At 38.7% G+C, this 23,259-nt stretch overlaps 1 protein-coding gene across 1 annotated transcript in view; it reads right to left on the bottom strand.

Annotated features, from left to right (window-relative positions):
* PLCB1 (phospholipase C beta 1) overlaps positions 1–23,259 on the bottom strand; it is a 682,471-nt gene that overhangs the window by 77,815 nt on the left and 581,397 nt on the right. The window contains exons 25-27 of the mRNA XM_022556517.3: positions 21,221–21,274; positions 17,733–17,952; positions 13,319–13,499 (exon numbers count right to left, since the gene is read on the bottom strand). Of these exons, the coding sequence (XP_022412225.1) occupies positions 13,319–13,499; positions 17,733–17,952; positions 21,221–21,274 (455 nt within the window). The remainder of the gene's footprint in view (positions 1–13,318; positions 13,500–17,732; positions 17,953–21,220; positions 21,275–23,259) is intronic.

Raw genomic sequence — 23,259 nt, forward strand, 5'->3', positions numbered from 1 at the left:
GGTGGCGCAGTGGTTGAGAGTCCGCCTGCCGATGCAGGGGACGCGGGTTCGTGCCCCGGTCCGGGAAGATCCCACATGCCGCGGAGCGGCTGGGCCCGTGAGCCATGGCCGTTGAGCCTGCGCGTCCGGAGCCTGTGCTCCGCAACGGGAGGGGCCACAACAGTGAGAGGCCCGCGTACCGCACACACACACACACAAAAAATCTGTTAAGTTTAAGAACCACATTGACCCGGGCCTTGGTTATGGCTATGGTGCATCATGTCCAAGCCATGGGCTGTCTTATTGAAAATACTTCTTAAACTACATAATTTTGATATTTAACAAGCTAAGTTTTGTTCCTTTAAGAACAAATGCCTTATTGTGAAATCCAGGCATGTGTTTTTTATTTTTTAATGTGGCTTTTGCATGAAACTAATGAAAATAGTGTCTCCATAGAATCCCAAAGAATATGTTTAAAAAAGGACAATATCTCTGTGTTTAATATGACAAATGCTCTTCCACTCTACTCAGCTCCCCTTGGTCTCCCCAACTCTCTCATACAATAGACCCCTCCCTGTAACATTCTGCCCTTTTCAGCTATTTTCAAAAGATCACTCTTACTATAATTCTGCTCTTACAGCATTTACTGTTTTCATTTAAACTTCCTCTACTTAAAGTCCAGGAGGCAGAGTGATTAATATTATGATTTTGTTAATAATATGACACTATTGTCAGACTTACATTAAACTGGCAATGAGATTACGTCTAGGCGTTAATAATTTATCTCTTTCTTACCCTAGAAAGAGAGAGTGTGGGGCTCAACTATAGTTTTCTCTACCCAATACTACTTCAGAAAAAACTTCCTCTGCTTTCTGAGAACTGGCTCTGTGCCTAATGTGGTTTCCATGGAGCTGCTGTGTTCTTTACGCCCATCCCTGGGCCAAGGTAACTGGTCCGGGGAGGCATAGATCCAAGTAGGACCAGTCATACCCCGACACTAGCCACAGGTGATTGGTCTAAGGTTGCAAGCTTGGCCAATCATATCACACTAAAAAGGCTTGCCCCAAGATTTTTCCAACCTGTCCTTAGTGAAAGAAATATAACTTGGAAGGGGTTGATGCCTATATTTTCTGACAAGGGGAAGCCTGTGTGCTGCTTTGGACAAAAATAATACTGACATGCAGAGAAAATCAGGACAGAAAGGGAGAGAGACAGAGACAGACAAACATAGGAAGTGCTGTGAGTGGTTTCTGGTAGGCGTCTCTTTATCCCTTCCCTTCTCCAGTGTGGATGGTCAACCCTTCCTTACATGGCCTTCCCCTATGTACTTTTCTAGTATATACTATTCTTGTCTAAGTTAGTCCAATATAGGTTTTTGTCACTCGTAACCAAGGGAATCCCGACAAACAAGCAAAGAAACAAAAATTAAAAATTTTACTCCTTAATCCCCAAATAAGATGAAAGAACCTGTGAGCATTGGGTCCGGGGTTTCTATTTCATGAAGTGTGAAAATCGGACCCAGAAGAGGGATTTTTCACACAATAATTGAAGTGCCTTTTAACTGACCTAAGGGTACTCTCACTTTGGTGTATTTATTAGCAGACAGGCTCTACTCAAAGAACCGTTCAATCATATATTAGCCACAAGACTCACTGAAGATAGAAAAGAACAAAAAATTAGTTTAGAATTCCTAGGGGGAAAAGAGTCGAGAGTACATGGTAAACTGAAATGCAGTAAACAACATTTAATTTTAACTTTTAATATGATTTCTTTTTCTGGCCCAAAGGAATAGACATTTCAATTATTTTGCTTGTTTGTTTACCACTCATGACAACTCTCCTAGTTAAATGTTCCAAACCTTTTATGGAATGAAAAAGAAAAGCTCTGGGGAATATAATTTCATGCTTGTTCTCAGCTCCATGCTGAATTTCACTTGGTTTAGTCATTTGAGGGTGAGGGAATGGTTTCCAAGGAAGAGACTAATTCCTTGACTCTAACTTAAAAGGGATAGAAAAATATGTGGACAGAAATTGTCATGTTTAGAGCCTCTTATAAGAAGGACAATTTGGGAAAATGTGCAAAGAGCCAAGTGTAGAGTGTACATACTTCAGGGAAACTCATCTTCCTTCTCCCTTCACTCATAAGTGGAGAAGATAGCACCTTCTTTTCTGCTAGTCAAAGCATCCACTCTGAGTTTTCACCATAAATTGCTTGTTTATCTTCTACAAAGTATTAATTTATGATGCTTCTAAACTAAGAAATGATCTACTGATTAAACGCATTATTGATAATTTAAAAACTAGGTGGATTTTTATACTGGCGTGTTTCCTGTCCATTCAAATTGAAAAATATTTATTCATTCATTCCACCAATATTTACTGAGCACCTGTGATGTGCTGGATACTGTGTATTGATGGTCCAACTGAGAGTTGGCAGCGAAGTCCTGTCCAGGTGGAGCTCATGTTTCCCACCAGCTCACTTCTTTTCTCAGAAGGAGCAGAAAGTCTTGGACTAAAAGACCAACCACCTTGATTCTTTTCTGAGATAGTCTTTCATACCTATGAAATTCATTTCTTTTAAAATTTCCATATCTAAACAGAACTTATAGCTGCTTATTTGAATCTAAAGGTTTAAGGGATCCTTGAAATTTTCTTTTTACTTGCTGGGCAAAGCAATAAATGAAAGTGAAAATCTGAGCACGACTCCTAGTCAATGTCAACAAGTTGGCCCAATGAATCTACAGCATTTAAAATTATTTTTCACTTTTAAAATATGCCAAAGTAAATGTCAGCTTCTTAGCTTTCTGGGAAATATAAATGGGTCAATGTAGCATACGCCCTTGAATGATATTTCTGGTATTCTTTTATAAGGTTATCAACTGGAAATATCTTCAAACTTTAAAAAAAAATCAAGAAATTTGGTAAAGGAAGCTCTAGTAAATGTGTTTTATCATCCTAGATGATGCCTGGGTTTTTCCATCTTAATTCTTGGGCCTTGTTTCCCGACCAGTAAAATATAGCAAAATTTTAAAAGTATATTATGTGTGTTTTTAAATTTTTTAAATTGTTTAAAAATTCAATGATGATTTTTAAATGTCCTGAAAATCATAAAAAGTAGATATTTATGGCCATGAAATATTTATTTTAGTGATAACTGGAATTCATTTTTATGATAAAAGAAGTTTCACTTAAAATGATTCATATAGTTTTCAGTACAAATTTATAACAGGCAAAGAATTACCCCTTTGTAATTATAAAAGGTTAATGAAGTTACTCGTAAGAGTTTTTTTAAAAGTTGGTGTAGTATCACATATGACACAATTATGGATTTTTGATTAAATAAAAAGAAAATGAGAAAATGGTTGTATAGGATCAAGTTAGTTGAGATCATTATATCTGATTAAACCAATTGCAAACAAAAATCCAAACCACCAAAATTTCAGGATCAGGCTTCATAATTCTGAAAGATATCAAGACCATTTACTTTAGAATAGATGAAATAAATATTGCTTATCACTCAGATGTGGGAAAATAACTATACTGTTCAAACTGGAGGTTTTCAAATAATTAAGAAAGGAGACCTGATTAAAAGAGAAATGATTTGTCCTGTGGTTTGTAACTGAAATAGTGCAATAAATCAAGGGCTTAATATTCAATAGTCTGTTTGAAAGCTAGAACCAGAAGAGCTGCCCATGAAGATGAGTAGCACAGCATGTCAGCTTCTTTTTTCCTTAATGCAAAATATATCGTTTCAAGCATCTTGAAACTTACCAGATGGAGTGCAATGAGTCTTGTAATTCCAGAGGGCACAAACTAAATTGTCAGACTTGTGAATTCTATTTTGGAATTTTCCTTTCAGCAGAATTTCTTCTGTTCTTTAAGCTTCTTTAGGTTGATGCAAGTCAAAACTATTATTTTCTTTGCCTTTGGGGATAGGTTTTGTTTACTGACTCTTTTCCCTCAATCTTATCTAAATAGTTATCAATTAACACAAAAAATATACTAAGACATACTGTGTGCACACAAAAGTAAAAACAAGATTTTTTTATTGCTTTAAACTGAAATCCTTAATTATTATTTTAATAGATGTGAGAGTTGAATCATCTCTGCATTCTATAAACTTAGTTAAACTAGCATTATAGTTAGAGGGAAACTTTACAAGCACTCTTGTACAAATTTTTATTTAGAAACAAGGATACAAACACTCAAAGAGGTGAAATGATTTAGCTAAAGTTACGTAACTAAAAGTGAAAGTCATGTCTCCTCACTTTAAATCCTGTACAAATTGTCCTTTGATAAAGAGTGATGACTATGTTCTAGGCACTGTGTTAAGTTTCCATGGATTATTTTATTGAATCTCACATCCAAACTGTGAGGGCTATGTGTTGATTCTTGCAAAAAAAAAAAAAAAAGGCCTAATTCTCCACCATTCCCTGCATTCACACTCTTTGCTTGGAGATAGATCTGTTGAGACTTTACCTACTTCTGCTTGCTCTCATTTGGAATCCTTTCCAAATTCCACATGGACAAGCCCAGGCTAGCCTTGCTGGATGATGAGAGATGTGTATCAGTTATCTGCCTGGACCAGTTGACAGTCAGCCAACCTTCAGGAGCAGAGCCTCTAAGTAACTGGCAACTGAACCACAGACACATGAATGAGCCCAGCCAGGACTAGAAGATACATCCAGTTGAGTCAAGCTCATATTGCTACACATAGAAACATGAGCTAAGTAAATAGTTGTTGTTTTAAGGCAATAAGTTTTGAGGCATTTGTTATGCAACAAAGCTAATGGACAAAGATGGGTATACTACTACTAGGTCCATCTGACTTCACAACCTGTGTTCTTAACCACGGTAAGCCCTTGAGGGGAGAGACAACATTTAGGCTTGGTTTACAGGAATCCCCCCACCAGTATGAGGACCACAGGAGGCCTTCAATAACTTTGACTTAAACAATTATATAAGCATATTTTATGCTCTCTAAATTGCCCAACCTCCCAAAAACAATAAACTAAAAGATAGCATAAACTCTGTGGGTCAAAAGAACAAGACAATCCAACAGAAAAGTAGGCAATGGATATAAACAGTTTGTAGAAAAAATGAATACAAATGGACAATACACACATGGACATATGCTCATTTTTTTAAACATCTTTATGGGGGTATAATTGCTTTACAATGGTGCGTTAGTTTCTGCTTTATAACAAAGTGAATCAGTTACACATATGTTCCCATATCTCTTCCCTCTTGTGTCTCCCTCCCTCCCACCCTCCCTATCCCACCCTTCTAGCTGGTCACAAAGCACAAAGCTGATCTCCCTGTGCTATGCCACTGCTTCCCACTAGCTATCTATTTTACATTTGGTAGTGTATATATGTCCATACATACACTACCACTCTCTCACTTTGTCCCAGCTTACCCTTCCCCCTCCCCATGTCCTCAAGTCCATTCTCTAGTAGGTCTGCATCTTTATTCCCATCTTGCCCTTAGGTTCTTCATGACCTTTTTTTTTTTTAGATTCCATATATATGTGTTAGCACACGGTATTTTTCTCTTTCTGACTTACTTCACTCTGTGTGACAGACTCTAGGTCCATCCACCTCAATACAAATAACTCAATTTCATTTCTTTTTATGGCTAATATTCCATTGTATATATCTGCCACATCTTCTTTATCCATTCATCTGTCGATGGACACTTAGGTTGCTTCCATGTCCTGGCTATTGTAAATAGAGCTGCAATGAGCATTGTGGTACATGACTCTTTCTGAATTATGGTTTTCTCAGAGTATATGCCCAGTAGTGGGATTGCTGGGTCATATGGTAGTTCTATTTGTAGTTTTTTAAGGAATCTCCATACTGTTCTCCATAGTGGCTGTATCAATTTACATTCCCACCAACAGTGCAAGAGGGTTCCCTTTTCTCCACACCCTCTCCAGCATTTATTGTTTCTAGATTTTTTGATGATGGCCGTTCTGACTGGTGTGAGATGATATCTCATTGTAGTTCTGATTTGCATTTCTCTAATGATTAATGATGTTGAGCATTCTTTCATGTGTTTGTTGGCAATCCGTATAACTTCTTTGGAGAAATGTCTGTTTAGGTCTTCTGCCCACATATGCTCATTTTTGATCATGATTACATCAATAGAAATGAAGATAAATATCATTTCTATCTATATATCCGTATCTATCTATCTATCTCTAGAACAAATCAATTCTATTAGGGTTACCCAATGATGATTAGGAAAATTAACAAATAAGAACACATTTTGACAAATTGTTTCATTCTTTATTTCATTACTAAAGTCTTGTATTGATTTGTCATTTCTTGTTTGGTAGAGAATGTAAAGTTTTCAGAAAAGCTAAATCATTTATTTCTCAAGAAAGATGATCCTGCCTTAAAGTCAGAATATTGGAGGAAGACAGATCACACTACCATAGAGTTAGTTACTTCCTGACACTGCAGTTACTCCTGGCACATATACTTCAGCTGAGCGACCATAGAAGTGAGAAAATTCAAGGCTGGCTCTCAGACAGGCTGCAGCAGCAAACGGTGCTCATAGAAATCATCAAAAAGGAAGATGGTGAGCACCCTCAGGCTGTAGCAGGATGTCAAAAACTGCAAATACACATGTATATTTGAGCTTAAGATTTCCTAGCCAATTCATGTATTGTAAGAAAAAAAGCGGAGGTGGGGGGCTTTCATTAAAAACAATGATTTATGCACATTATCTCATTATTCCTCCTTAAAGTTCAATAAAGTGAGAATTATTCTTATCTTCATTGGAAAGATGAGAAAACAGAAATTCTGAGTGGTCGCACAACTACTCTGCGTGAGCAGTGGCCAGAAATGAGGACTTTTGACTGCGGACCCTCACTCATCACCACTCACATCTGATGGGCCATTCCATGAGCAGCTGGTCAGTATCCACCCAGAGCTTTCACTGTGAAACACAACTTTCATTCCCCAGGATTGGCAGGGAATTGGGAGCACTCAGCTCAACAGGTACTAGTGTTGGTTTGAGGCCCAGGAATGATTGCTGGTGGGACAGGCAGGAGTATGTATAAGAAGAATCCCAACCATTAAGGTCTATGTGAAGGAAAGGAGAAATGAATGGGCTTGGAACATGTGGGAGACAAAATACGAGAAAGAGGAGAAAAGGTAGGAAGTAAAGCAAAACAAAACAAGCCTCTGCAGAGGATAAAGAGTATGGTGCTGTGAGACAGAATGAGGAAATCTTTTCTTGATGCCACTGAAAAGGAGAAAGAAGAGAGAAGACAAAATGGCAGGTCAAACCCTGCAGCAACTGAGAAGCGACCCCATGGATGTCACCACAAAACCTCCTCTCCCTAGGTGGTGGATGTTGAGCCTTGAACGTGATGTTGGGGCTGATTCTGAGAGTGATTGAGAACCCTCAGAGGGACCCCCTAAGAATTTCTATCACTTACCAAACTCACATTTAAAATTAAGACCTTACCCTAATGGTATGACAAAACCCAGGGTCAACCTATGGCAGTTGATGAAAAACAGGTAAGTTAGAGCAGATTCCCCAACCATAGAGCTCTTTCCTGGAACAGACATCCTTCACTGGGCTCCACAGACCCCCAAGGTATCTATGAGGGGATTTCAGGGGGTGCAAGAACTTCAGTGGGGTTGGGGAACCTACATCTTTATTTTCACTCACCCTTAACTGAAAGTAACTGTTTCCTTCTATAATGAACACAGGCAGGAAATCACAGGAGTGATTTCCATAGGACCTGTGCCTTTGTCACCAAGAGATAACCATCCAGCTTGATGGTCAAGCTATGAAGAGTGGCGAGCATGATGCATTTCCTATTTCAACCAAGAGGAAATTTACACTTATTTTAAAATGCATTTTGAACAGAGATAAGGATCAATGGCTCTAAAACCTGATTCTTCAATGTGAATGTGTAACACATCACCTGGGACTCCTATCAAAATGCGAATTGTGATTTAGCAGGTCTGGGGTGGGACCTGAGACTCTGCATGTCTAACAGGCTGGCTCTCAGGTGATTTGGGGACCCCACTTTGAGTAACTGGGCTGCAGAGCTGCTTGGATGTAGAGTTTTAAAGATGATGGTTCTTATTTAGACAGGTAGAACAAGTCCTTAGAGTCCTTTGAGCTATAGAGTCTATGAAGCTTGGTGTGCATTTAACACCTCCTATGATAACATGAAAAGTTATCTCAAAAATATTCTCTTGGTGTTTATTAATTTCTATGGTTAGGCAAATTGTTCCCACATCTGTGTCTCCATAGCAGTTTGCTGATGGCTGTCTATGGTTTCATTTATCACATGGTATTAATGACTGTAGTACATGCTCCCTGTGCATGTGCTGACCACGCCTTCCTCATCTTTACCTCCAGTGTCTATCACAGGGTTTGACAGATATTAAGTTGTAATGCACATTTGGCAGGGAGTTTATTGATGCCATGGTTTCTTTCTCAATCCTTGAACTGTGGGTTTACATTTGCATTTAATTCCCAAAGCAATTGTGGGAGATAAAATGTCTTCTGCCTAATGCTCCGCATCACCCAAATACTCCATTTTACCTGGGGCCGACTTGCTTTTTAATTACACTTCCACTTGTCTAATTTAGCCTAAGAGGCTTGTTGGTAATTCAGAACCACAACCAAAGATAGAACTGACACTTCTCGGTGCGTTTCAGCCAAAAGACTTCCTGGCAGAACAATTTGTAGTTATTACAAATAGGGTTTATAGAAAGTTCTGCCACATGTTAGCTAAAGGCATGTAGTGTAAGTTGTGGATGCCCTGAAATGGCCATAAAATAAACTCTGTGTGGTTCTAAATCCCAGGTGTTTGGGTCTTAGCCTTCTTAACAAAGGCCCATACAGGTACGTTCAAGGGCACTGGCACTTTATCTAAACCCAAATCCACAATCACAGTGGCGAAGGATGGAGCATTTTGAGTAGGTTGCTTATATTTGGCCTGAACGGGCCAGGCTGGCTTGGATGTATATGTATGTTTTTCTGAAAACGCTTTCAAGCTTTCATCGTGGACACACTCAGTCCTTCTTGGGGAAAAGGAGGCAGAGGCACATATTCTGAGATTGTCACCTCGAGTGGCAGTTCCAACAGCTCTCCTGCTCCAGTGGCCCTTCGGGTGGGATTTTCCCACCTATAACTTCAGCTTGGTCTTCCCCAGTTCCCCGCCAACTTCCTCCTTCAGGGGAAAATCTGTTGCGCAGCTTTTCATGCCCCCATCTGGTGGGATTTGATGTGGTGCTCACCCTCACGTATGCCTCCCAGAACTCTGAGATTGTGTAGCTGTTGCCTGTGATTTCTGAATCTAATTTCTGAAGCTCAAGTCTCCTTCTTCCCAGGAGGCCTTTCTGGGATGTCTGGGCTTCTGTGTTAATTCACACTCTTAATTCTTTTTTCAGGAATGTTCTGTGAGTACTGGTCTTCCCTCTTATTCTGCCATGTCTCTTATGAATTGCCATGTTTCTTCCCTTGGGGAATGGATCTTGCCAGAGGTTGGCACTCTGAGGAAGCTTCAGATGATTATGGCTGGATTGCCTCGTCTTTGAAGTAACATTGACCCTGTTAGTCAACTTCAGTAATCTGCGGGAGAACCCCAGGACTTCTAACCCTCAGGCTGCTATTCCTCTGAACTGTGCTTCTGGATGGCACTTTCCTGGGGCCCCATTCCTCACCATGTACTCCTAGCTCAGCCCCAGAGGCATCCTTGTGAAAGTTACTTCAGATCACATCACTCCTCTGCTCAGAACCCTCCACTGGCTCCCATTGTGCTCTGAGTGGAACACAGAGGCCACAAGGGGCCTACAAGACCTGAGAGATCTTTCTCCAGCTCCAGAAGTCCCATCTCTCTGACCTAAGACCCTACAGTCCTCCTTAAACACGGTCACCCCTACTGTTCCAACACACAGGCCCATTCCCAGCCCAGAGTCTTTGCGTTTGCTAATCCTTCTCCCTGGGAAAATCTTGCCCCATATGTTTGCATGGGCCCATCCTTCTCCTCCTCACTCAGATGCTGGCTTCTCAGTGAGTACCTCTCTGGTTACTCTATGTAAAATTTCAAACCACGTTCCTCATCCTTCCCCCACACCCACTCCCTAGTTTTCCACTTGGGATTGATTTTTTTTTTCCTAAACCCTTATTACCAACTGACATATTTTACCAACTTATTGTGTTTATGGTCTCACCCCCACATCTAGAATGTAAGCTCCATAAAGGCTAGGATTGTAATTTTTATCCTCTACTATTTAAAAGTATTTGCTGAGTGGCTATTAAGTATTTGTTGACTAGATGAATGAATGAATCAGGATTTCTTTCTGAGATGATGAAAATGTTCTAAAATTGGTGATGGCTGTACATATTTATGAATATACATAAGCTAAAAACCATTGAACTGTATACTTTAAACACATGAACTGAAAGGAACGTGAAATAAAGCTTTTTAAAAAGAGAGGCATGGTATCTCAGCCATCCTAATGCAGGAGTTGGCTTGTGTGTGCTCTGTGCTCTGTGTGAGTAGATGTGAGGTCGTCTGAGAACATTGGTGTGAGATCTGAATTAGGAGGCATCTGAACAATGGTTATAAAGTAGGGACTCTAGAGTCTGAGGACCAAGTTCAAATCCCAACTACTCCATTTTCTGGTTGTGGAAACTTGGGAAAGTCACTACATTTCTCTGTAAGTTTTTAATCTGCAAAATGGGCTGAAAAGAGTACCAAATGCCAGTGTTGTGAGGATAAATTCAGACAATTTCTGCAAATGGTTTAGCACAGCATACCCCATTGGGTGTGTTCAATACACAGCTGCTATTTTAATTTTTATTATTGTTATTATTTTCTGGAGTCCTAGGGATGGGGTACTGAGAAAGAAAGATGGCAGTGGTTGTAGCTCCCAAAGCTATTATCTCCCATTAAAATTCACTTGGATTTTCTCAGGTCTGTCAAGGCAATCCCAGGTTTACACTAAACCTGACCTCTGCCCGCATGTTCTTTCACTGCTTGATCTTACTTCAGTAGTTCACAAACAAGGCAGCCCATCAAAAGCGTATGGAGCTTTTAAAAATAAGTCCTTGAGCCTCACATTTAGGTATAGAGCAGTGGGTCTCAAAGTGTGGGCATGGGACCAGAAGCATCAGCATCGCCAGCCCTACACAAGGCCTGTTGAGTTGGAAATTCAGTGTAGGGCCCAACAATCTGTGTTTTAACCAGTCCTCCAGGTGATTCTGATGCATGCTCAAGTCGACAGTACCTGACCAAGTGGAATCTGATTTTTGGTAAGCTCCTCTTGTGATTTTGACCTGCTCATTTGCATACTGTCATTGGGAACCAGTACTACAATGACAGCAATACCCTGATCCATCTATTACATAGTCATGACTAAACCATTCACTGTTTGCAACCTATTAGCAGAAACAGCCTCAGAATTCTCTTACATAGACAGGCCTTCAGCAATGAAATGAACAGGTCATGTAAACAGCTTTGAGAACCCATTTCCCCTGGGTACACTACTTTAATTTCTGTTAAGCTTACTCACTTGTTTTTGGCACAAGCTTGTTTTCAAGGCTACTTTATTGCTTGATTCATTTAATTTATCTGTCACCAAACATTTATCATGTCCCTACTCTGTGTCAAGCCATCAACAACAATGCAACATATGTTGGTGAAGCCACTATGGGAAACAGTATGGAGGTTCCTCAAAAAAGTAAAAGTAGACTTGCCATATGATCCAGCAATCCCATTCCTGGGCATATATCTGGACAAAACTATAATTCAAATAAGTACAGGCACCACTATGTTCACAGCCGATGGCTAATGGCTATTCACAATAGCCAAGACATGGAAGCAACTTAAATGTCCACTGACAGATGAATGCATAAAGAAGATGTGGTACATATGTACAATGGAATATTACTCAGCCATAAAAAGAATGCAATCACACCATTTACAGCAAAATGGATGGACCTAGAGATTATCATACTAAGTGAAGTAAGTCAGAAAGAGAAAGATAAATACCATATGATATCACTTACATGTGGAACCTAATATATGACACAGGGACTTCCCTGGTGGTCCAGTGGCTAAGACTTTGCACTCCCAATGCAGGGGGCCTGGGTTCGATCCCTGGTCAGGGAACTAAATCTCACATGCTGCAACTAAGAATTCACATGCCACAACTAAGACCCGGCAGAGCCAAGTAAATACATAAATTAAAATATTTTAAAAAGTAAAAGTTAAAATAAATAAATAAATAAAATATGACACAAAGGAACCTATCTATGAAACAAAAACCAACTCACAGACATAGAGAACAGACTTGTGGTTGACAATGGCGGGTGGGGAAGGGGCGGATTGGGAGTTTGGGACTAGCAGATGAAAAGTATTATATAGAGAATGGTTAAACAACGAGGTCCTACTGTATAGCACAGGGAACTATATTCAATACCCTGTGATAAACCATAATTGAAAATAATTTTAAAAAGAATATATATATGTATATATATACATATATATATATATATGACTGAATCACTTTTATGTACAGCAGAAATTAACACAACATTGTAAATCAATGATATTTCAATTAAAAAAACAATGGATTGTCACATTTCCTGAGAAAACATTTTGGAGGACAAAACTGATCATTCATGGAGATGACGGCATTTCCTTTCATAGGGAGCCTCAGGAATTGGGTAGACAACATTCCATGCAGGCCACTTAAATACTGACTTTTCTAAGTGTAGAAGAGTGGACTGTACAGTTCTCTTTGTATCACTGCAAAGCTACACTGCTACATAAAAAGTGAACATTTATTTGCAGCACGTTCTTAGTTTTCTTAAAGATAAGTGTGTAATTATCTTGTGTGATTTCAAAAATCCCAAAAAACGACTATAGCCCAAACATGAGTTAGTGAAAATAAAAATAATAAAACATAGCTTCACTGGAGAACAGAGAGGAACTTGGTAAAGATTCTGGAATAGTGGGGCTTGTAAGATATCAGTATGGTGGATACTATTTGGCCCATGCAATTTCCATTTCTAAGAAATGATGATTTTATTGCTTTTTAAAACCGAAGTACTGGGGTTTGATCCTGCTTTTAAGTTAAGCACGTGTTAAATCACATGTCACAATATGGATCTGAGAAATGCCTCTTATCTCCCTCTACAACCTGGCATCAAAATAAGATTATTCAGTCAGGAAGCGAAATGAAAGTGCCAGCCAGAACTGCTGCTGTCTCCTGTTATGTTATCCAAGGGCATCAAAATTTTTCTATAGAAAAGAGGATTCCAGCTATAGAAAGAGAAATCACGTTTCTCAGGCTTACCAGTTTAATATGTTCTCGCTTCTGGTATTTTTCGCTGTAATACTGTTCTTGTCGAAGATTAAGCAACTGCTGCTGTTGTTTGTCCTTCAAGTCTATTAACTTTTGGGTCATTTCGGCATCCAGGGCAGCAAGGTCTTGCTCAATTGTTGACGAACCATGGTCAGGGCTGCTGGGTTCCGATCTGCAGAGACACAGAGCTTGACTCACAAAACATGTAGGTCAGAGCAAGGTGGAGGGAGGGCTGCTCACCAGAGTCCCTCCTAGAGACTCTGTTTGGAAATAAATATTTCGATAAACCACTTGAGACAGAAGCTGATACCCCAAGGACAAGCTTAGCAGCAGAAGGTCTCCAAACACAGAAAGGAGATGAAATTTGTGCTGCTCTAGAAAGAGGTAGTGGCAGAAAAGGAAAGCCAAGAGGCTGGGGGCCCTGGCAGTGGTGGTGGAGAGAACGACAATCCCCCCTTGGGAAAAACAATGTCTAATAAGGACTTTTTAAGGCTTTTATTTTTTAACGTAGCATGTATAATGTAATTTCCACCTACATTTCTCCTGTATACTCTGCTGCATTGATGGTTCTGTAGGGGGAGTTGAAAAGGTGATGAAGTTTGCATCTGTGTGATGTAGACTGACAACAGAGGGCATGTGCAGACGTCACAGGCCAACAACACTCCCAGCTGACATGTTCTGTTTCTTGACGTCTTTTAATAGCAAGATTTGTTATTAAAATAAGTTTCTTTGGGGGCTGAACCAACTTCATTGATATCTCCACCCAAAATGGCACTTTGGTTCCAAGAGAAAGGAGGGTGAATTGGGTTCATTCTAAAATATTTATCGAGTGCTCACTCTGTGCAGGGGGGCTTTCTTTGAGTTATTCATAAAGAATTATATAGCTATTCTGACATTTAGGACTAATGTTGAAATAAAACAAAGCAATTCTCACTAACATTATTGTGTTAAAACATATGGTGTGATTCTTTCAAATTTTCTGCTCTTACTTCTTGTAGGACAAATAGAATGAGAGACAGTGTTGGAAACGGGGTACCAAGAGCAGGTCTGTTCTTTTCATTTATATGGAAACCGCTGCAGAAACAACCACCTAAGATACCCAACACATCAGGTTCTGTCTCCATGTTTTCACTTGTGGCCAAGTGGAAGGAGTAGAAGAGGTTTCTTGAATCAGCTGGTGCTAATTCCTCTTACTTTCTCTTTGAATTAGGCCAACACAATGGTGCCACATGGAGAGGCAGTCGGTAGAGCTAGTGTTAGGATCCTGTTTTGTCAAATAAGGGATGCAGAATTCCCTCAAAGGTTTCTAAACATCAAAATCACATGGCAGCACTGAGGTGGCCCTCCATCCTGGCATGAGTACAAGTCTATTTATCAACATCAGAGGAGAGGAGCATTGGAGGGGTGACCTCCTTGGCATGAACACGAGATACATTTATAATCTGCTGCAGCAGGAAGTTGGTGTAGCCAGACATAAAGTGTTGCTTCAGTGAGCCACAATCACCATAGCAGAGGCAACAGGGCAACATTTCTTGACCACTCAGCAGGTGCCAGGGACTTTCTGCTTTACTTCTGTCTTTCACAACAGCCCAGCTAGCAGGTGTGACAATCTCCTGTTTACATTTGAGGAAACTGAGTTTCAGTAAGACGATTTTCCTAAGGACACAGTATGGGGGAGCAGTGGTGCAGCTTACCCAAGGACAGACATCTAGAAAACAGCAAAGTCTGTGCTCTGAGAACAACACAGTGTGTGACAGAAACCATCTTTGAATGATCTACCCTTCACATTATGTGAAAACTCAGTTGACACTACGGATATTTGAATAAGAAACTGATCTAATATAACGTTGTACATATGAAACATATAATGTTATAAACCAATGTTACCTCAATAAAAAATAGATCTAAAAACTATTTATTCATTCATTAGAAAATATAAGCCCATTACATATTAATATATTTTGTGAAAAATAATTATACTTTCAAAACAAGAAGAAAATCAGTGAGATTAAAAAAATCTCACTGGCAAAAAAAAAATGAATATAATGGACGTTATGCCCATTTATTACTCTGAGGAGTTTTCAGGATTTTAATGTGTATCATGTGGGGATGGGAAATGGACAGACATAATCAGACCTCAGTGTCTTTGCCTCTTGAAGAAAAGTTTCTCCTGATGTATTTTTTGACACAAGATGCTTAGGGATTTTTGTTTGTTTGTTTTTTGAGGGAAAGTAAAGAAAAATAACCAAGGGACGAATGTTTCTGCATCTTCTCTAAAAACAGGGTTGAAGATATTATCCCCTGTTGCCTAATGTTGCCTGTTTATGATCCAAGAGATGAATTCTTTTGTAATTTAATACCAGGAAAATGTTTGTCCCTCTTGGAAATGCAAGTTTCCTTTAATCAGATAAGGAGAATTATCTAACCCGTATTTCCTTTTCTCAGAAGCTAAGAGCTAGTTTTAGTGTTCAAGGACAGAAATTACATTAAATGATTACTTCTGTCCAGTCGAAATACAACACGGGTCATATATTTGATTTTTTTCCACATATGTGATTTGAAATTTTTAGTAGCCATCTTAAAAGTAAAAATAAATGAGTGAAATTAATTTTTATAATATATTTTACATAGCTGGATTATCAAAAATATTATCATTTCAACATGTAATTAAAATCAATACACATCAATATAAAAATGTGAGATTCTTTCTTTTTTTTTTTTTTTTAGTGAAGTCTGAATTCTAGTGTGTTATTTTATAGTTGAAGCACATTTCAATTCCAATGAGTCACTGTTTGTGGTTAGTGACTCATGTATTGGACAGCAGATCTGGTAACTTGTAGGCAGTCTGTGTGCATATGTATGTGTGTACATTTTTTTTTCTATTTTTATAGGATTTTTTTACATATCGTCTATGAATTTACTTTAACATTCTATTGGAAGTTTTCAGGATATGACTTATAAATAAATGAATACAGGAATTAACAAATGACTACATACATATCACTAAGATCAAAATTTAGAAGTTTTAGGCCAAGCTTTGCCTGAACTGTTTTGTAACTGTGGGTAAATGTTAAGCCTTTAGTTTTCAGATTCCTCCTTGAAGAAGTGATAACAGTTCACCTAGATGGCTTCTAAGGCTGCTCCAGGTCTAAAAAATGATGTTTTTGCTGCTTTTAAAAACCCAGGTACTGGGTTTTGATTGTGCTTTTAAGTTAAGCACATGTTAAATCATATGTCACAAGAATCATATGTTTCAGATTCATATGAATCTTAAAAATGCCTCTTACCTTTCTCTCTAACCTGATCGGATCATTGAATAAGGAAGTGAAGGGAAGGATGGAGGGATGTGGTACAGCCTGCCTGACTCTTAGCTTCTATGCTCACATAGTTTCCCCACGTTACCACGTTAGGCACTTTGGGGTGATAACTGAGTAGGTCGTACTCACTGCTGTGTCCCCAGGGCACACAGAAAGAAAGCGCTCAATAAATATTGGTTGAATGAATGTGTGAGAAACGCTTCTCTCCAGCACGGTCTGAGTACATGGGGCTGTGGGGACTCTTAGGCCCCAAACAAGGATTATCTGTACAGGGCTTTGTGGGTTTCAGATAGAACAGCAAAGGGCAGTAGAGGTTCTCTTTTCAATAAGACAAGTTGCCTCTTCAGCTTGGTTCTAGTCCACAGCAAAATGTCAGACCCCCCAGGTTGGCAGCTGCAATATGGCAAGTCAGCCAGTTGGTCCTGGGCCTACAGGCTAGAACTCAATGGTAGGACTTCCTGCATATCTAGTCTCAGAATTTGGTCAAATAAAGAAATTCAGTCTACAAGCAAAAGTGAGCTGAGAGGACACAAAAGCTGTAGAGAGTGGAAGGAGTTGGGTGGCTTTCCTTCTTACAGTGGTGTAGATCCAAAACGTGGTGCAAAACACTGAAAATCCATCAACTAAACTCCAATTAAAAGAAAAAAAGAACTATCAAGCAAAGACTGTGATATGACGATTTTCAAAGGAATAAATATAAATTGACAATAAATATGCCAAAAAATTCAACTTAATAAGGAAATGCAAATTAAGACACTAATGACATCACTTTTTTCTCCATCAGTTTTGCACTTTCGTATCTTGCTGATAGTTACAAACTGAAACAGAAAAGTCTTTAAATTGATCTAGGGATCCCACTTTTAAAATTTTAAGAAAATAGGGATATACGAAAAAATTTATACATACATATTTATTAATACATTTCTTATAACAGCAAATAATCAAAAACAACACTTATGTTCATCAATAAAAAATCATTTAAATTAATTGTAGTTTGTCCATTCAAAAAAAAACAACACTGAAAATCCATGTAAATGACTCTCCTCCTTTATACTATAAAACTAACAAAAAATACCCCTTCAACTTACTTTTTCTTACTATCCTTTTTGGCTGTCTTTTCCAAAGCTGCCCTCCTTCGCAAGTAGTCATTCTGGATTTCATTATATTTTGTAGTGTGTTCTTTGATAAGGTCGGTGGTTTTCTTGTGGTGTCTCTTAACCAGGTCTTTCATTTCTTTGTAGTGCTTCTTTTGAAGTTTCACAAACGACTTCTGTTGCTTCAGCTCTTCAATTGTCTGCGCTTCTACTTCTGCAACAAATGGGTATGAGAGCTGAGAGGCCTGGAAGGGCTGAGAGGACAGAGCAGTTGCTGTTGAGCAGTAGTTTTCTGACCCCAGCCCACTGGACCTTGAGAGCAGAGCTTGGAAGTCAAACCTGTGTTCCAGGCTGGCTTTATGGCTTGCTAACTTTGTGACTATGTTACCAAATTTCTCAAAGACCCAATTTCTTTACTCATAATTTAAAAAAAAGTTTGGGTTCCCTAGAAACAGAGCCCAAGAGAGGGATTCAGGTACATGTGATTTACCAAGGGGGGCTCTCAGTAGGAGGGGAGTGAGGGCAGCAGATACAGAAGAAGAAGTAGCTAAACAAGGATGTGGTCTCGGCTGGAGTCCGGCTTCTGCCTGATCCCACGGGGAGCTCTGGAGCGTGAACTGTACTACAGAGTTAGTCTCACCTTGAGGCAAGAAAGCCAGCTTTTTGCCTATTTGGGAATGTCAGTTGTGGGGAGGCATAAACTCCTAGAGAGGGGGCTTCCTTTTGGCTGAGGGCAATTTCCTTTCTTTCTTTCTTTTTTTTTTTATAAAAGATCTCCCACACAATCTTCAGCTATCTCTGTGGTTTGCTAATATGCTTGCAAATGGCACTGCACCTGCTTTTGTATAAATTTTTGATGCCTAGAGCATCAAATGTATCAGGGCGTTGTCAGAGACATAGTTGTGTAATAAACAGCTCAAATGGATACAATGAGATATGCTCCATGATCAACAGCGTAGCAAGATATTTATCAGATAAGAAATCCCTCTTCATGATCAGTGTGCCTTCCATGAGGGCAATTTTCAAAAGCAGAGGAAGCTATGAGCTGTTAGTAGCCAACGTTTACTACAGCTGGGAGCTGGGTGCCACAGATGGTAAAGGGGATTTTGGTGGGCACTAACAGGATCCACTTTAAAGATCACACAATTTCCACTTTTTAGGGTTGTTATGGTGATGATGAAATAAAAGAATTAATGCAAAGTTTTTAACATAGTTTCTGGCAGTGTGCCTGTTAGAGGCTTAACAAATGATTGTACAGGTTCTACAGCACCATTTCTAAGGGGCACTATTCACAGTATAGATATTGTAGGTTTGTATATTTATCACAACATCGCTGCAGTATAGATCAGTAAGGTGAGGGAAGGTCCTTGCTGTGATTTACCCAAAGGCACCATAAGGGTTGGTGGTAGTTTATATCACTACATAGTGTTTTATTTAATGCCAAGAAAACATTTAATGTGACAGAGCTTGATTTTAAAACAGTCTGTGTTTTACTGACTTGTTTAATCAATTGTAAAAATATGCATTTAAAAAATACGTTAACATTTCTAAAACTAAGATGCATCACGTAGTCAATGGAGTGTCACAACTTGTTGGTGCTTTTCTTTCGTGGCCATCCATGAGTAGTGAGGTACCTTAAAAAGGATGGTGCCTTAAATTCAATTAATTATCATTTATTTAGACCTAGATTAAGTCATAGTTCACATGTTTTCATCCTTTGATGTGAACTTTCTGCTTCTGGGAACAAAAATAAGTTATCATAAATATTTAGAACTGTCAAGAGACTCAGAAATGATATATGCCATGAATAACAACAGACCTGGATAGCAAATGATATATCTAGTGGATAAATGTTGAAATCAGAATAACAATTTATGTTCTTAAATGATAAGGTCTTTAAGCAATTGAAATATGTTTCCCTTTTTAATAATGTATCTATTCTCCTGACATTCGATTCCTTTTGAGAAAGAGGCCAGGGAGAGAATCAGGTACATTTATTTAATGGTTTCCCTCAGGCCCAGATGGACTCATTATGGTTGCATAATGACTGATTATATTAAAATTTATAATCCTAAGGAATTGCTGCAGTTTTGGTGACAGATTCAACCTCACTTCTTTAAAAATGGTGTGCAGCACACCAGCTGTGGCAAGTTTAGCAACAGGGTTCAAGATGTTCCAACCTATGACTAAAAATAATTCCACGGAAAGTATCATTTTTTAAAAAGTCTGTGGATGAAAGGCTATTGTTTGAATATGTCCTTAAGCATAAAGGTAATGTCCATTTATATAAGGAAACAAATACCACTCATAAACCAACCAGAGATAATCACTGCTAATATATTGATATAGACACCCACCTTTCATCTATGCATTTGTGTATTTTTAAATAATGTTGGAATCATGCTCTTATTTACACTTCTGTCTCTTGTTTTATGTGTGAACATTGTATTGTTTCCCATGGAATTAAATCTTTAAACACATGTTTTCTTTTCATACATTCCTAAAGTAAGTTTTTGATGCATATTTTATGTATTATATTGGTAAAATCATAAATACACATCCCTCTCAATTTTCACAAAGTGAAGAGGTTTCTGTAGCCACCACTTAGATCAAAATCAGAATATTATCAGCACCCCAGACACCCTCTTTTCAGTTCCAGCCTTCCCTCCCACCCCCTAAGTATAATCCAAATCCATATTTCTAAGAACACAAATTACTTTTGCCTGTTTTTGAACTTTGTGTAGCTGGAATCATAAAGAATGTGCTCTTTGGTGTCTGTCCTCTTTTCTTCAACATTATGCTGTGAATTTTATCCATGCAGTTGTGTGTAACTGTAGTTTATTTCTACAGCTGTATCCTATTTTATTCTGTGACTATACCATAATTTATCCACTCTACTGGTTATGGATATTTAAGTTGTTTGCAGTTTCTGGTTCTTATCCATAGTGCTGTTTTTTGTGTACATTTCTGTTGTATGTTGGGCCAACATGTTATACACTGCTACATACTGCTAATTGTATTAAAGAAAGCTGGTACCAATTTTAGCCCCACTAGCTTAAAAAATTAACCAAATATAAAATATTCCCAAACTGTATCATCATTCTTAAACTCTGTGTATTCTATGGTCACAAACAGTTCACATTCTGCATTTCTAAAATATGCTTTATTGTGGGCACTTTGGGAAGACTGTATTCCTGTTCACTGGGTCACATTTCCAGTATGAAACTATTCCTTGATTCCAAAATACATCTTGTGAAATTATGTTATTTTTTTATACCAGTAGGGTCCTATTTGCCAAGTATGGTTACTTCTCTGTGATTATATTGTGTAACATGGCTTGAAGTAGGATGTATCTGTAGATGGTTTTAGAAGAGAAATATTAATGATGTTATATTTCAAAGATGAAATCTCCTCTCCTCTAAATACTTACCCTGCGTAATATTCAGCTGCCTAATTCCATAGGGAAAAAAGGTGGTATTTACCTGTTAAAACACTCTGAATAAGATCTTCTGTTTTGGCAGGTGCCTTTACAGAGCCTGAAAAAAAAAAATAGCCTCTTTTAACTTTTAAAATTGTTTTCTTCCTGTAAAACAATGTTTGGCTCTTGACTCTAAGTCTCTTTATGGAGAAATTACAAATTGCAGGAGAAAATTTATCCTAAAAATATTCTAAGAAATGTCTTCATTTTGTAACTTTGGGGCAAACATAATTAAATGTGAATCTATATACTCTGGTTATAGAAAGGCCATTCCTCCACTTTGAATCAAAACTCTGTCAACAAATTCAGTTTAGGCTACTGCTACCTTCTGGCCATAACAGGAATGACAAGTGATCTTTTAAAAGATACACAGACTGCCAACAAACACATGAAAGAATGCTCAACATCACTAATCATTAAAGAAGTGCACATCAAAACTACAATGAGATATCATCTCACACCAGTCAGAATGGCCATCATCAAAAAATCTAGAAACAATAAATGCTGGAGAGGGTGTGGAGAAAAGGGAACCCTCTTGCACTGTTGGTGGGAATGTAAATTGATACAGCCACTATGGAGGACAGTATGGAGGTTCCTTAAAAAACTACAAATAGAACTACCATATGACCCAGCAATCCCACTACTGGGCATATACCCTGAGAAAACCAAAATTCAAAAGGAGTCATGTACCACAATGTTCATTGCAGCTCTAGTTACAACAGCCCGGAGATGGAAACAACCTAAGTGCCCATCATCGGAGGAATGGATAAAGAAGATGTGGCACATATATACAATGGAATATTACTCAGCCATAAAAAGAAACAAAATTGAGCTATTTGTAATGAGGTCGATAGACCTAGAGTCTGTCATACAGAGTGAAGTAAGTCAGAAAGAGAGAGACAAATACCGTATGCTAACATATATATATGGAATTTAAGAAAAAAAAATGTCATGAAGAACCTAGGGGTAAGACAGGAATAAAGACACAGACCTACTAGAGAATGGACTTGAGGATATGGGGAGGGGGAAGGGTAAGCTGTGACGAAGCGAGAGAGAGGCATGGACGTATATACACTACCAAACGTAAGGTAGATAGCTAGTGGGAAGCAGCTGCATAGCACAGGGAGATCAGCTCCGTGCTTTGTGACCACCTAGAGGAGTGGGATAGGGAGGGTGGGAGGGAGGGAGACGCAAGAGGGAAGAGATATGGGAACATATGTATATATATAACTGATTCATTTTGTTGTGAAGCAGAAACTAACATACCATTGTAAAGCAATTATACTCCAATAAAGATGTTAAAAAAAAAAAATCAAAGGCTGACCAGCAGGCAGGAATAATGTTGCAGGCATGATCCATTAGAGGGTGCCAAAATCACCGGACAAACGCTTAAGGAGAAACAGGGTAGTTGCATAGTCTCAAAATGTCTCCATTAAGATATCAATTAACTATAAAGGGGAAAATGGTAACTTTCAGTGGAGAAACCTGGTAGACTGCACCTTAACCAAGTGATCCCACATCACTGATGATGAGACACAGCAACATCAGATACCCCCGACATAATGCTCTCAGAACAGCATTGCTTCTGTGATGTTCTCGCCAAAAATGTGTAATTTTAGTTTAATCATGAGAAAACATCAGGCCAACCCAAATTGAAGGATAATCTACAAAATAACAGACTCTTCAGAAGTGTCAAGGGCATGAAAGACAGGACAGACTGAGGGACTGTCACAGATTCAAGGAGGCTAAGGAGACATGACAATTAGTACAATGTGGGATCCTGAGCTGGAACCTGGGACAATCAAAGGCATTAGTGGAAAGCAGGTGAAGTTCAAACAACGTCTGTGGTTTAGTTCAGGGTATTGTGCCATTGTTAATTTCTTGGTCTGACTCTGACAGATGTTAATGCCAGAGAAGAGGGGTCCAGTTTTGCAATGTATTCTGTGCTATTTTAAAAATTATTCTGTCGGTCAAATGATTCCAAAGCACCCAGGTAAAAACATCAAATGCTAAATTCTCTTTTACTCTCAAAAGCACAAGGTT

Source organism: Delphinapterus leucas, chromosome 15, assembly GCF_059928025.1.
Source record: "Delphinapterus leucas isolate spDelLeu-1000000601 "Yukka" chromosome 15, BTC_Dleu_Yukka2, whole genome shotgun sequence".
Lineage (NCBI taxonomy): Eukaryota > Metazoa > Chordata > Mammalia > Artiodactyla > Monodontidae > Delphinapterus > Delphinapterus leucas.